This window comes from Chrysoperla carnea, chromosome 3, assembly GCF_905475395.1.
Source record: "Chrysoperla carnea chromosome 3, inChrCarn1.1, whole genome shotgun sequence".
Taxonomy (NCBI): Eukaryota; Metazoa; Arthropoda; class Insecta; order Neuroptera; family Chrysopidae; genus Chrysoperla; species Chrysoperla carnea.
In genome coordinates, this window is record NC_058339.1 from 75,250,772 (window position 1) to 75,267,823 (window position 17,052).

Here is a 17,052-nt window from a genome sequence, read left to right on the forward strand (position 1 = left end):
ACTAATTTTCATCATATTAATCTTCTATATTTAAACGTCATAGTTTCAAAATTCCCTGTTGCGTTTTTTCAAAGCGACAGCTTAAATATGAAGGAATCTTGTTCATTTGAAAACGCAGTACTTTCCAAAAAAGTCGTAAAGAGAAAGTTTGGTAGACTCTTCAAAAGAAAGCCACCCACGAAGTTTCAAATATGTATTCATAGTTTAACAAAAAGGGTACTGTCCTGCGGATTAACCTTATATGTTTAAACAAGCAATTCTTGTAAATAATACATATTATATATAATATATACATATATATTCGAAAAAAGTCCTAGAGACGTAGAATCGAAGAGAGTAGTAAGAGAGTTTGATGGACTCGCCAAAAGGAAGTTTTAAGCATGTACTAATTTCGACATTTACTTAATTTGTATTTGAAAATTTACGGTATATTTCTGCGCTGACAAAATAAAAAAATCGATCATTTAAAAGTATTAGATTTGGAAAATAAATTCATAAAAATTTTCGCTAGGGTATATAGTATTCAATTTTCTATTCATTCTTTTTTTAACAATACGTCATAAAATGGGATAGAGCAAATGAAAAATTCCAGAATTTCCCTTTATGCAACCGTATATGGTATTATTTTTTCTTTTGGAAACAATAAACGAGAAATAGGCGAAGAACGACATCGAAATACATTGATTTTATTCAACATAAAAATAAATTTATTACATAATCTTGAATAAAATTATTTACTAAATTAAAATTCAATGAATAAAACCAGTTTCCTTATATTAATTATTTATAATTTTTCCTAGTAAAAAAAAAATTTTTTTTTTCAAAAAGTTCATAATTTAGTGATAATTTAAATAAAATATAATTGCAACAAGTAATTAGCGGTCTATTCACTAAATTGAAAAAAGTATACACCAATAATTAAATTTTCTACTTAAAAAATGTTATAATAGTATTATCAGTAGAAATAATAAATTATAATGTTTATTATTTTTATGCCTATTTCGTGTTATTGAAATTATGTAACCATGTGTTTCAGAATTTGTGGCCACTGTTAAAAAAACGATTGCATGAAATTTGGATATATGCTACATTATATAGATCAAATTAGATCAAAATTTTCTGAACATTTTCTTGATTGTCTAGTCGAAAGTACGATCTACTCGACGGCATTTAACTCCGAGTAGAACGATTTTTGTGCCTTGCTAAATTACTGGTATGCTACCGAGCCACGAAGTGGTTTTTCCCGATGTTAAATGTGGTTGGGAAGACCTATTTTCGGCTAGGAAATAAAGAAAATAGTATACAGCCCCCGGCCGAAGTGTTGGATACCCTGGCGCATATAAAAAATCAGTTCATAAACGTCGGGAAATTTCAATCTTTTGGTCTAAGAATAATATACTGTCTTTTTTCACAGACACAGACAGACGGACTAATTAGGTGATTTTATGAACACCTATACCAAAATTTTGTTCATGGTATCAAAATTTTTAAGCGTTACAAACTTGGGACTAAACTTAGTATACCTTGGTATATTTCATATACGTGGTATAAAAAGTTCAAATTAAAATTGTTCGTACTACTGTTTTTTAAAACATATACCATTTACCTTAAAACACTCTGTATGAGTATTTTTATTATGAAAGGTGTAACTATTACTCACATTTCAAAAATATTAAGTACGAAAAAAATTGTGTAATTCGTTTATTCTCAAAGGAATGTTCGTTACAATTTCGTATCAAAAAAATTACTATATAACTCTCACAGAACTAAAAACCCATTAACCGTATACTGTTGCATTTTTGTAGTTAGGGGTGTCAACATACAGAACATCTCCTCTTGCATTTCTTTGTTAGTCTCCACATAACAACATTCTCAGACTTTAACAGAAATATCCATTTTTAGTATTTCTCGTGTTTTCATCCATGAAGTAAGCGAAAATAATGTATAGGTGAAACACAAATTTTGATAAGCTCAAAAATGTAATTGTGAGCTCCGTTTTTCAGCTTTTAAAATGGCTTTTTTGGAGTTTTTCTAAACATTAAACTGTTAATATCTCGAAAACGAAGAAGTTTACGAAAAAATCACAAAGAATCTGTTTCTGTTGAGGGGGGCTATGCAACAATTGGACCAATAGGGGGAGGGGTTCTGGTAAGATCCAGAATATTAATCTATAAGCTTTTCTGATCAAGGAATCAATTGACAAAATGTGGTAATCATATTTTGCACACTCAACCCCATCCAGAGTGTTATTACACAAATACTAGTTAATTTTTTAAGCGACTTCAAAAAAAAGTAAGTTATCTATTAAGTAAGCTATTATTCACGCATGGAAATCTATAAGAGCTTTCAAATCTATACGTATAAAATGCTTTGTCCTAAAATATTGATTGACTGATTGACTGAGTGTCGGATCAAGGCACAGCCTAAACCGCTGATAGCAGAGACCTAAAACTTGGATGATGTGTTTTTTGTATAACGTAGGCATTCGATAAGAAAGATTTCCCAAAATTATAACCCAAAGGGGATGAAAAACGGGATCAAAGCTTATATGGACTACGTGATTCTTTAGTCCAACCTATTTCAAATTTAGTATCAACATTCATTTATGGAAGACGTGTTTCGTATTTTAATAAAACTCATCGCCTAACGAGGTAAAAAGGAGTATTTGTCATTATCAGTAAGTATTATGGGCTAAATTTTATTTTTTTTAAATAGGATTCCACAAAAAAAAATTAAAATCCATAGATTTGTGAATAAAAGGGAGGATAAGTGAGTTCTAGGAGAGTTATTTAAAATAAAAATAACAAACACATGATGATTAAAAACCGCATATTAAATGTAATTTAATATTACGATTTATAAGCATAATTAGGTCAGTATGTTAACATGCAACCAATAAAAATCATAATACAACTCCACCCCTGTGCATCGCACCCCTAAGCTATTCCTATTCTATAGTAAGTTGTAATTTCATACCTTAATAATAAAATAACTACTATTTATTACATACTATACGTCATGAATTGAAATGTTACATTTATAGTAGTTATAGAATTCATTTAATATTTAATATATCAGAAACCACTCAAATTCATTTATCAAGCATTAACTTAAATAGTTTAAGACATTCAATAATTTTCATTATAAGTAACACTAATCCGAAATTTGGTCGTTTCATATTGAAATAAAGGAAAAATACTTTCAAACAATTTCATAATGATTGGAACAAGTACAGCTAAATATTTGTATTTACAATAGAAGGGGATTGAATTTAAAATATTAATTCATTGATACAAAATCACTGAAGTTAAAAAAACAAAATCATTACTTCCATAATAGAGATTGAATTTAGTTGAAGTGATGCATTTTATTGATGGAAAATAAAATTATACTGAGTTGCGGAATATTTAATCGTGTATAAATAAAGCAAATCGATGAATTAAAAGAAAACTTCTTTGCGTTTGCTTTAAATATAGGATTTGGTTATTACGAACACGTAGCTGTCATATCTAGTTCATATGCGATTGTGTCAACTACATGAAAATGGTTGTTACCAACTTACAGTGTGTTTGAAATAAACTTATTGATCATTTATAATATATAGCATATTTGTGTACATTAATACAACTATCAGTAGCGCAGTCGGTACAGCGGTGGGCTTAAGACACTAAAATCAATAGAATCCATATGTCGTTGGTTTAATTCCGACTCGAAGAAATTTAATTTTTTCAAATAAACCTTATAAAACTGCTCTTGTGGTTGTGACAATCAAATCAGTATTTTGTTACAATATTTATAAGTGGTAATATCAATCAAAAAAAGATTGTTTAAAATTATGTTGCATTTCAAAACAAAATTTGTGTCAACTTTACCACTCAATCCCGTACGGTAGTTGTATCACATTCGTCGTCCCATTCGCCATATTTGATCTCTCGATGAGGCTGAGACAATCTCATATCGATTTTTTTAGTATATATTCAGAGTAATTATCGAAATGGAAGACTGATTATCCCTCTGATTGACAAATTTTAATGAGAATTCTCTACAGCTTACAAAAACTTGATTTTTGCATTACTTAATGTGTTTTTATTTGAACAAATAGAAAGAAACAAAAAAATTACACAGAAGTCGGTACTCGAACCCGGCTCCTCTATGTTATGGAAAAATTCGGTTTTTTGGCTTATTTTCAAAAGGAAAAGTGAGAGCGTGATAAGATTTTTTACAAAACAATATGTCAGGGGTTTAAAATTTTCGTACGATATGAGAAAATTTTGAGTGCGATAATTATTTGAGAAGATACAGGATTTTAAATTCAAAAGTAACAGTTTTGGTTGGAAGGCTAATATCTTGGTCCAAAAAGGATTAAAAAGTAAAAGTGTTAAGCGACAAACGTAACTGGGTCGCATTGGATTTTAGAACACATTTTGAGACGCTCGTTCCTCAATAGCTTAAGAAAAACGCTTGCTTAAATTGATGTTATTCAGAGGTTCCATAAAGTTTTTAGTATTAGAAAACTTTTTATGATTCAGAAATATAGAAATCGTTAAATGCCTATCGTATACTACTGACCCAAATATTTTAAAAATACTATTTTATTCAAAAGAAGATAAAAACTTATAAATACATTTTTAAATTATTTAGACACATGGGAAAATTGGCATATGTTAGCATTTAATTTATATTTGGTTTTCAATTTATACTTACATCAAAAGTTTTCCATTAAGGTATAATATCAGTCAATATACTCAAGCACATAAAAACATGCTGCTATACAAGTACTCTGTAATTGAATGCAGAACTTTCGTTTCTCGAATAAGCTGAGAAAAATAAAGAAGAAAATCTTCTTTAACACATATAGATCTGAGGCCTGATTTACGAGATAATTAATCTACTTTTATATTAATCAATTAATAAAACATACATTCATCAAAATAAAATTCATCCAAAAACACTACTTAAACAGAGGATGTGTTTTATTATAGTGTGAAAGAGTGGCCTAAATGCAAAAACTCTAAAACAAAATCTTACACACTATACATACTTACAACTTCAACACACTATACCTAATGTGGTTTGTCTGCGAGTAGACTGTTCGTTACGATAAAATACATGCTGAGGTATGTAAGCATGGATTTCCGTACGATAGGTTGCATACAAAACTTGATTTACAAAGAAAGGGAGTGTAATAAAACTTGATTTTAATTGGTTAGTTTTTATAATAATATAAGTAGCCAAATAATTAAGTTGTGTCCAAAGTTCTTTTTGCAGTAATTTTTCATTTAGATCACCCCTTCACGCTATGATAAAACACATCCTCTATTTTGTGTTTTATTGGATTATTAATCTCTATATATTATAAATGCGAAAGTTAGCATATTTCTTTGTTTGTTTGTTTGTTACGCTTTCACGCTTAAACTAGCTAATGGTTTTTAATGAAACTGTGCAGCAATATAGCTGATATATCAGAATAACACATGAACCATAATTTATAAAGATATACTTAAAAAAATTTAATTTAATTTGACATTTGATATTACCATAAATTACAGATTCCTGTAAAAATATACTCAATGAATAATTACTATATTTAAAAAAATAGAAAAGCATACATATAATTTACCTGTGTAAAACAATCCTTACCATTATTTCGAGTGCTATAGAAAGGAGATAAGCGAAGGCAATCATTATCAATCTTTACTTTTAAACCCAGCGAAGCGGATGGGTATCACTCTAGTTTATTAATATAGGAGTAGGTTAATTATCTCGAAAAAAAGGCCTCAGATCCAAATTTTGTAAAGAACATTACCTTCTTCTTTTACTCAGCTTATTCAGAAAATTCTGCAGTCAATTATAGAACACCTTGTATACGTACATTATTTTTGTCAGGCGTCACAAATTTAGACAATACTTAAATACATCGTATCTATGTGTCGCAGCCAACTAGCTTAATTAGCCGTTTAATTAACAGTCTAACCTTTTTACTAAACATTTAGGAAAATGATTTGAATTTATAACGTTTAACTAAATTACCTAGCCTAGTCATTTAAATTTTCTAGATAAAAATGAAACGCCACATGTGACAATCATAATTTTATTAAAAACAAATAAATAAATGAATCATTTCATTAGTGGTACTTAAAAAAAGTAATACAAGTACACTATAGTCCAGTATGCATATGCATTCTCTCCAGTTTAGGTTCGACCGTGAAAAAGTAATTAATTTATATATTTTTATATGTATTATATGGAATTTTAATTACAACACATTATAGTTTTCAATTACAAAGAAACATACCCAATTATGAATTGTTATAATATCAAATGTATTTTGATTGTAATGCAATGCATGGTAGATTTATTGATTGATTTCTTTATTTTTAATATTTTTTAAATATTTTAAATTAGTATTTTTTTTAATGATTTGTTAAAATATTAATATGGTTAATTGAGCTATCATGATTTTTAATTCAAAGTAAGCAAATTCGTAACTTAGTTTATTCCTCCCTCCTCACCGCCTGTTCTCGATAATGGTTTATTGTGTTTGTAACGGAACCTTAAAACGAATCATAAAGTACCAACAGGTGTTACCAACTCCCACATAAAAAATGAATTTAGGTGAAACGATTCAATATACAATGAATGGTATTAACACAATACAATATTGTACATAGTTTAAAAACTATTTTAACCTACTATCCAAAATGTTCATAATTTAATATTATTTAAAAAAAAAAAAAAAAACACTTTCCAATTTATTTATTTATATTAAAAATTTTATTGAATGCAAATAAACAGAACGAAAATTAAAATATCAAATAACAATTTTTTAATATTTCCATATATTTAATGCGAAACAATCAATTTTTGCCGGTAAAAGAAAGCATATATCGTTATCATTGTTCAGCTATGGGTCCTCTTCATACATGTTCAGCAAACCGCAAACCCTAAACGCTAAATCTTTTTGTTCAAAAGCTTTAATCGAGCATAATTAACCACCTAGGAACCTGTTTGACGCTTGAACCAAGCCTTGACGGTGATTGATGGAATGTTTGAATGACTCAAATATTTGTCTCAAGCCAAATCGGTTGGAAAGTTTAGGCAACCACCTTCCATAGTATGAATCAATTTAGCGATTCTTTTATTTGCGATATGATCGTTATTTACACATAAAAAAAGTTTAGGAAGTAGTAGAATGAATTAAAAATGAGTATTTTACCGCCTAAGTGAAATATAGTAATACAAAGCCTCTTCCACTATTGAAAAATTTTTCCACAAAAATTTCGATGACAAAAAACTTGAATACGACGAAACAGTAATGGAAACTATTCCAGAATACACTCGTAAAATATATACGGATTTAAAAGCGTTGACCTGGCTCGAGTAATATTGATCCAAAATTGTTTTATTTCTAACTCGGTCAACGAACATTTTTAAAGTAACAAACTTTGACGCAGATACAATCCCACCGTGCTTTAAATCACCGAAACAGAAAGTCTTGCGCACAATATATGCTACCACTTTATGGAAAATTGTTACGAAACTAATGTGAATTAATTTAAATTAAGAAGAGTACGAATGTATCCAGCCATTCCAAAGTATCTGCATGCGTTACTGATGTCATGATAACGATGACAAAATCTAATTCGATATTTCAGACGACTTTGGTAACTTCTGATTATTCTGTTATTAATAAGAAAATGTCTATTAACAGAACTTGATAAACGAAAACTTGATACATAATTAAATAATAAATAATTAAAAACGAAAGATATTTAGTTCATATCGGGTGTCCCACAGCAACCATTATGGATGTACATGATTTATCCTTTCAAACTACCTTCAAACCATTATGAGAACTAAACAGAGCTAATTGGCGAAAAATGCAGTTTTGTCTTTTTTGGATTTTCAAGATTTGTGAGTGAACGGCATGGCCTAAAGACATCGTTCTTTGCTTGTATTAAGGCTAATTACATTTGCTTTAACATCTTTTCCCATGATTACATCCATAAAATGAGCATTCGTTATCCTCGAGTCGAAAATAGACCAAGTATGAAAATTTCACTTTTTTCGAAAAAATTGCCAATTTTTGGAGATTTGTATCTTAGTAAGTATTAAACCTACGGAGCTGGTTTTAATTTCAAATTTTCTTCTATTTTAAAAACTTTAAAAAAAATATTTTCTAAAAAAACGCATAGTTTTGGACTTATATTGAGAAAACTAAAAAAGGGGCAAAAATCTGGTCGTAATCTTGAATATATCACTTCCGGTCAAGATTTCGGTAGAGCAACCGACATATTCGGATTCAGCAGAGTCGAAATAGGAGGAAAATACCTTTTGCCCAAAAGTAACAAGAAATGCTTCTAAAAGTTTTTCTTAGGCCTTTTTTAAATATTATGACTAGTCTATTTCAAATTGATTAAAATTAAGAGAGCAATGTTAACTAAATAAATGTTGCTGAATTGCTGTTTATCAATTGTACGACCAAGCATATGTAATAATTGGATCTACAACTTGCATGCGGTTAACCCAGGACACAGTCCACTAGGATGCGGGACAGATAATATATCACTGAATATTTTTAAATAATTACTTTGTTGTTAAGAATAAAAAAAATAACTTTAAATATATTAAATCATTATTTAACAAAGTGGAAGCATTTTTTTTATTAAAAACTTATGGATAATCTACGTTGAACTCGAACAGTTGCATTCAGTAATTAATAATAATGATTATTAATTTATTTAATCAATAATTAAAAATAAATGTGTGAATTAGTGTGTAAATACTTAAAGGTGTGTTATTTATAGATCTTTATATTTAGTCGGGTCAAAATTTATATTTGATTCCAAAAGAAAAATAAAGAGGTATGTGTTATAGAAATGTAATTAAAATTTAAACACAAAACAATTCTGAATTAGATTTGATTTTCAGAAATATATGTCCAAACTATCCAAATTTTATAAAAAATCTAATGAAGAAAATAAATTAGAGGATATTGATAAAAAAAAAGGCAACAAAAATCACGAGATTTACCCGATGATGGAATAAAAAGATTTTAAAGTGATCAAAATGCAGGGTCCTTCTCACCAATCATCTTCTGATGGTAATCGAATTCAGGGAAAAACTTGGGCTTCAAATGAAGAATATAGCGCTTCAGGACTTAAAAAAATTATCCACGGTAATGATTATCAATTAAAATTATTGATGTTGTTTGCATTTAAAGGTGAAAGATCCGAAGTGATTTTTCGCTTAGCTACAGAAATGACTGAAGCAGAGAAATTTGATGATCTGGTTTTTCGTTATACTGATAGTCAAACGAACAAAATAAAGTATCGTTTCCTACAAGCAAAACATAGACAATTTCTAAGAGAAGGAAATAAAATTAAGGTTAGTGAGCTTATTCATAAGGATGATAAGGACTTTAGCTTGCAAAAGTATTTTGTCTCATATTTAAAAGATATAGAGAAATCCGAATTCCAAGATGGAGTGATAGAAGATTTTATTATATGTACTAATACTAATTTTGATTTTGAGCCAAGCACAAGGAAAAAGGACCAACAACGAACAAAAAACGATAAAGAAAGATGGAAAACCTATTTTTCAGAGAAAACAGACCATGACACATTTTTAAATTTGGGAGGTAAGCGTTATCAGTTTAATAAGGATGCAAGTATAAGAAACAATATAATTCTGGAATTAACGCCAATATTTCAAGAAACCTTAAACAAAAATCAATTGTCAATTGATAATATTAAAGAAAAGATAGATGATTTTTTAGATAAACTAGTGTTTGCTGTTGATCAGCCATCTGGAGAAATCTTAGAACAAAAGATTAAAGATACAATTGGTAATGAGTTTAATCTAATTAATGACATCGTTTACAATAATTTTTTTAAGTTTATGCATGATTGGATGAAGCATTTCCACCAAAATCTAGGAGAAGTAGGAGATGGAAAAGCACATTTTCTTACACATAAAGATGTAAAAAAGTTTTTAAGTGAAGCAAGGCAAAAGATTGCCAGTTTGGGGTTAATTAGCTCCACTATATTATGCACAAAAAAGATAGAAAAATTTGGTCTTAAGTTCAATGAAGATAGTGAAACAGTAAAGGAAATTGGAACATTTTTAAGTAAACAAAATGGTAAAAAACAAATCTTAATCATTTGCTCCGAAACTGAATTGTTAAGTGAAATTAAAGTATCTCAGGTACTTACAGATCCTGGTACAAAAAGAAAAGAAAGAACCATATTTTCAGATCTAAAATCATTAGATTTATTGCGAGGTTCTGAGATGGATCCTGTAAGTGCATTCAGTTCACAGGAAAAAGATTGCTTAATAATTACAAGCCTTTCCGAAGATGCAAAGAGTTTATTAAATGAATTCTACGAGATAGTTGAAAAAGATTCTAACAAGAAAATTATTTTAATCATTAAACCAAAACAAAATGATAATATCCAAAACCTTTTTCAAAAATTGCACGTGCAAGAAATAGAAGATAATAATAATAAGCTTGATGATCTTTCTGCTGACTCAAAAGCGAAAATGTTGGAAACAGAAATTACGTTTTTTGGAGAAAAAAGGAAATTATTAAGCCTAACAACCACGGAAGCTAGTAAGAATAGTCTATACTCAGCCATAAATGGAGATGCATTAACTACACTCATTGACGAAGATAGCATCATAATCGGTGGTCAGTATAAATATGACTTTGATACATATATTGATATACCACGCACACTTATTTATCAAACAAAGATAGATAAAAAATGTCTTCAGGAGAATAAGAATGACCTATTTGCTATTAGTGGTACAGAAAGCGACTTTTCTAAATTAGTTCCTAAAGACGAAAAGAAAAGAGAATTTAGCGATAAAGACCCAGATAAAAACGACGTTACCCGATTTATTAGATTAGATAATTATCGTGATATAATGAAAGATTTTGATCAATTATGTCGTGATTATAACAAATACAATATTCATTGGCTTGAAAACATGGATGGTGTATTGGAATGGAAAAAATCTTACGGCTCCTTATTTAATTTACGTAGATTCGTATTAAAAGAGGAAGTTCAAAAAAAACAAATTAATGAGTTAACTAATTCAGCTATTATTGCTGCAGAAGCTGGCATGGGAAAATCTACCATATTGACTACATACTCAATAAACAAAGATTCCTTGTGGCCTATTAGAATTAATTTAAAACATTATCAAACGGAAATAATTAACGCGAATTTTGACGACTTAAGTGGAATTGTGGCGTTTCTGTCTAATGTTATTGATCCAGTAAGTTCGAAAACTTCATTAATAAATAATTTACTAGAATATTGTTTGAAACAGAAAGATCAAGTTACCCTCTTGTTAGACGGGTTTGATGAAATCAAAGACTTTGTTAGAAAAAAAGTAGTGCGATTATTACGAACCGTAAGAAGAACTACAGAAGGTAAAGTGTTTATCACAACTCGTTCATATGCACGATCTGAGTTAGAAGATGCTTTGGGAATATTTGCATATTTTTTAAATCCTATTGACAAGGAACTAATTAAAGAATTTTTACAAAAATTTTGGATTGAAAGATTAAATGTAAAAGAATCAACTCAAAAGGATAAAGTTATTAATTTTACAAGCCAACTCCTTCAAGATTTAAAATTTATTGAAGAAAAGGGTCTAATAGGAATTGCATTACAAGCACGAATGGTGGCTGAAATTTTTCAAGACGAGTGTAAAGAATATTTCGAAGATGAAAAATTTAATTCTGCCAATCTTAAAATTACTAACACATCTGATCTTTATGACAGATTTGTTAAATATCAATATTTAAGATATTTCAAAACAAAAATTAATATAAACGAAAAATTAGGCGAGATTTCACGAATCTCACTTATTAATTCATACGCAAAAGGCCATGGTGATTTAGCATTAAAATCATTATTCTCTGAAGATCAGATACAAGGACTTTTAAAAAAGGTAAAATTTTCAAGTGAGGAATTACAAGATATTGGTCTTATAAAGACTTTAAAAAATGACGGCACTGCAGATTTTCTTCATCCAACATACGCTGAATACTTTGCAGCCGATCTTCTTGTTGATGCTCTGAGGAAAAAGAAAGATCATCCTAAATACACAGCAGTATATTACTTTTTGTTGATGCAAATCTTTAGAGATAATAGCAAAGTAATTTATGATTTTATTGAAAACAAAGTAAAAACAGAAAATGATAGTAATTTAGATAACAATTGGAAAACAATTCAAGACTGTAATTTACTGAAAGATGTTAAAATTCAAGCAAAGCTACCTTTCAATGATTTACCTGAAAAAATTAAATCTTATGATACTCTATCTGTAAAAAGCTTAAGTGAGTTACAACAAGATGTTGAAAAATGCATGAAATGGTGCCCTTCATATGATTATTATTATTATAATGGTGATCCCGATTTTGTTTTCATCAAAAAACTTTTTGAAGAGTTTGTAAGGGAGGCAAATATTGAAACACTAACAACCACTTTAAAATTTTTATTAAACGCAAATGGAAAATCAAAGTATTTCAAGGTAAATAACATGTTCAAAAATAATATTCTTAAAGCAATTCACCACTACTACAGCCAAGTCATACAGCAAAATATGCTCAATGATGAGGTCGCACAGGAAATATTAAAAAATGGTAGTATTAAGTCAGAATTAGAAATAGATTTGGAATTGGAGATGAAATTCAAAAATTTCAAAGTTTCTAATACGGATGAAAATATAAAGAACAAGCAACTGAAGGAGATAATAGATATTTTAATTCCAGAAGAAATACAAACGCTAGAAAAATTGCAGAAATTAAGTTACTTGCAATATTTTTGTGATATTTTTTATCCAGATATTATTGATAGTGCGAAGTCATATATTGGTTTCGCTAAGGATACTCAGAAAGAGTACATAATGAGAATAATCAATTCTCTAATAAATAATATGAATTGCGGAAATAATGGTGTTATTGATAAGGAACTGACTACGTACAAAACAACGTTTTTCATTGCTATTCTTCATCATCCAAGTGCTATTGCATATACTAAATTATCGATCAATGCGATCTATGGTGAAAAAGATGAAATTTGGTTAGAAAGATATGGTGTTCTAATTTCTAGGGTTTTAGAGATCCTCACTCCTGAAATGTCAAAGAATTTTAACTCTATTTTAGATGAAACAACTGTAGAATCATACATACCTAAACCTGGTACTTATTTAAGCTATTACTCAGATGGAATTTTTATTGATCTAATTAAATATATTGTGAACAGAATCGGAAAAGAAGAACTTCCACAGATTGATAAGCTAGCTTTTCTTAAGATGCTTGTACGTTTTGTCGGATTTTCCATAAAAGCAGATAATAAATTCTCTTTCACCTTTGAACAATTTGAAACAACACTAAAATTTGTCACAGGTATATTAAATGGGCAACGTAAATCTGCAATTATGATATTAGAATGCATAGAATATTTATCTCTTCTAAGAAAAGTAGGATTGAAATTAATTCGTGTTGACCAAGAGCTTCTAGTAATTGATCCTGCAGGTGAGTTTGAATATAAATTTTCCAACGATTACATGAACCAAATAATAGAACTATTTAAATGGAAAACTGAAAATCCGTCTAAAACTCAAAAAGAGTTTCTTGAGGAATGCTACAAGATCTTAGAATTTAAGAAATATAGTAGAAAAAGAAGAGGATCTGAAAGTGATTTTCAAGTTCTAAAAAAGAAGTTGCCTATTAAATAAAAGGAAAATATTTGTTCATTGTAGATGAGCTCAATAAAAGGTTTTAAGTAATATGCAAGCTGGGCCATTTTATCTATACACTTAAATATCTCGTTTGGGTAACAAATCAAAAAATAATTTTTTACAAAAGTTGCAGAGTTTGATGGGGAGACATGATGTTCTGACATCAGATTTAACCTAGTTCTTTGTGTTTCTTTAAATAGCCAATTTAGATCCTAAACGGTAAGAAATAGAACAACACTTGAAATTAGAAAGTTTATTCTCATAATAAAACTAACAATTTTTGTTTAAACGTTTAAAATTTATCGATAATTGTAGGTCAAAGTCATGGACATAGGTGAATGTCCTCTTCTGCCCTTGACAATTTTTGGGTTAAGTATTTTTCCGGATTTAGAGTGTTTTCTTTCGATTAAATGCAATAATGACATGTTACTACGCATTTCCATCGCAAGGCGACGATTTTCGAAAAAATGGTTCAGATGAAAAATGTTAGTTATTTTATGAGAATCAACTTTCTAATTTAAAGTATTATTCTATCTCTTACCGTTTAGGATCTAAATTGGCTACTAAAGAAACCCGAAAATCTAGGTCCAATGTGTTGTCAGAGCATCATGTTTCATGTCCCCCATCAAGCTTTGAAACTTTTATTTAAGTTATTTTTTTATTTGTTAACTACAAAAGAAGCTATTAGTCATTAAATGACCCATCTTGGCGAATAATGGACCTGGTGACTAACGACAATAGAAACTATCTAAAATAATTATCCAAGACATCGATATCGTTAAAAGAGAACAGTTTCAGTGGAAATAGATGCCTGTGTCATATCATTTATGAGTATTAAAAAAAATAGTTATTATATTAATAAAAATTTAAGTTTTTTATTTAAAAAAAATGGATAACAAATTCAAATTTTATAGTAAATTTGATAATAATTACAACAAAGCCAAACTCATGAAAATGAGAAGAAAATTGGATCCAGAAAGTTTTGATTTTATTTCTAATATAAATAATATGATTCTGTAAATAAATATGACATTAATATATTTATATATTTTATTAGATTTCTATTAAATAATTATAAAAATACTCGAAGTTTTGTGTTTGTTTATCTCTTAATTTTTATTTATTTAGTAATATACTTCAGACTAAAGAGAATTTTTTTCTGCATTAAATTTAGAGTTTTAGGTTCAGTATCACGTACCGAATGTAAATGCACAAAATCCTTACCAAAATAGGCGGTGAATGTCCTTCCATTTTAAGGAAAACTGTTTTGGTCTATACCTCCATTACCGGTCTATACCATGCTTACTAGATGTTGGGCTATAAAAAACATAATTTCATATCTTTTGTAGTAAATTCTATCGGGAGAATGTTTTAATTCTCGTACCGTACCCTGAAACGGTAAGTAGAACTTTCACAAAAAGTTTTTTTTTTCACAAAATTGTTTAAATGTTTAACGTTTGTGAATTTAAATAATTGATTCTGACTATTTACAATTTATTTCTTAAATTTTAATTGAATGAGAATTATTTATTTACACATTTGGCAAAAACAAAAATTATTTACAAGAGAATTTGAAATATGAAATTGTCTATAACGTAGAATTTAAACCCACAACTTTGGAATTTGATAAATATCAATTTATTCATGTGGTCATGCTTTAAACATAACTAGCTGTTGCCCGTTCGCTTCTCTAGATGGATTATTTACAATAAATTTAAAAATTATCTGTAACGAAAAATTTGAATGCACAACTTTTGAATAAGTTTCGTAATTTTTTACACTTTGATCGTAAAAGTGGTATAATTAATTATACCATGTATACAGGAGGATGTCTTTAAAGTTGAGATATGCTTGAAACTCGAAAAATAAGTTTTAACGATAAAAATGCTTCAAGCAAAAAATTTTGGGTCTACAGGCGCACATCTTACGCAGGTATTAAACTTGACCTAGGTTTTCAGTCTCAATGAAAAGCTCGGTCTACTCCACAACTGGTAACAGATAGTAGGGGGAGAAAAAGTGACCAATTTTAGGTGGTCATTTCAAAAGTCACGAAATTTTTCATAGTAAAACTTCAATGCTTAAAGATAATGAAAAACCACTTCTGGCAGCCATGTGTGGCCGGGGTGGACTACCCTAAATTTTTAAAGAGGGTAAGAAATAAGACTTATTTTTCTTCAAGTATAAGTCATAAAATTTTAGGAAATTATTTTCGACAATATTTTTACTTCCCTCCTAATTTTTGCTAGAACATTTACATCCCTCCTAATTGTTGCCAGAACGCTATAAATATTTAATTTTAAAAAATCCAATTTTGTCATTTCATCAGTCTTGAAATTTTAACAGAATAAATAAACTAGATAAAATGTTATTATTTTGAAATTTTCAAGGTAATTTTTTAATCATCTTTGGATTGACTTCTAGATCAATTTCTCAAGATCATAACCTCTAAATCAACTTCTAGAGATCAACTTTAATATTAAAGTTTTAAAATCATGTTTTAAACCTTCGACTTCGTCTCGGTTTCGGGTTCGGCCGAAGGTCGGACAATAAAAATAAATTAATAATTCATAATATTTAATGCCAGAACGAAATTCTTTGATTATTTTTTTCATAATCAGATAAATTCAACAGTTCTGAGTAGCTTTTATTTTAAATTATTTGTAGACTGTTTATCATAAATTTTTAATTATGGAAAAATATCGTACAGTATTATGATTCGGTGACATAATTAGATTAATTTCAATATTTCCAGGAACTTTGAGGTGGCAACCCCATCTATAGAAGTTGTACTCACATTAAATAAAAGCATGCTTATTAATACTTTTTGAACAGCCTGTAACTATTATAGGTAAACAAAAGTAAGTATTGTTTACAAAGCGGATATTAAAAAAACTAGCGTTTTAATAAAGTTCAAATTAATTCCAATGATATGAATCTGATTGTTTCGTTTTGTCACATATAGGTGGTACCTACCGATATATGTTGATTTATCAACTTCCGCTCAAATATTTTATTTCTTCGATAATAATTTTTTTTAAATAAATAATAAAGTATTTAATTTAATATTCCGTGCGTAGTGTGTAATGTTTATATTTCTCCGGTATGTAAGTTTTTCCTGTTATACTGGATAAAAATCTATTTAATACGTTGTTTTGTTTCTTACGTTTTATTGTCTCTATGATAATAAAAACTGAAAAGAAAAATAGTCCAGTTGTTCATCGGATCAAATCTTCCCAAAAAAGGACGCCGACTGATAAATTAGCTTTTTTTGAAATCCCTATTTAATTTCCTTTA

The 17,052-nt window shown here is 28.7% G+C and overlaps 1 protein-coding gene across 1 annotated transcript in view; it reads right to left on the reverse strand.

Annotated features, from left to right (window-relative positions):
- The window catches only part of LOC123296257 (CD63 antigen-like), a 31,863-nt gene extending 23,868 nt beyond the window's left edge, over positions 1-7,995 (reverse strand). Inside the window, exon 1 of the mRNA XM_044877718.1 lies at positions 7,972-7,995. Within this exon, the coding sequence (XP_044733653.1) occupies positions 7,972-7,995 (24 nt within the window). The remainder of the gene's footprint in view (positions 1-7,971) is intronic.
- Positions 7,996-17,052: the final 9,057 nt, after the last annotated feature.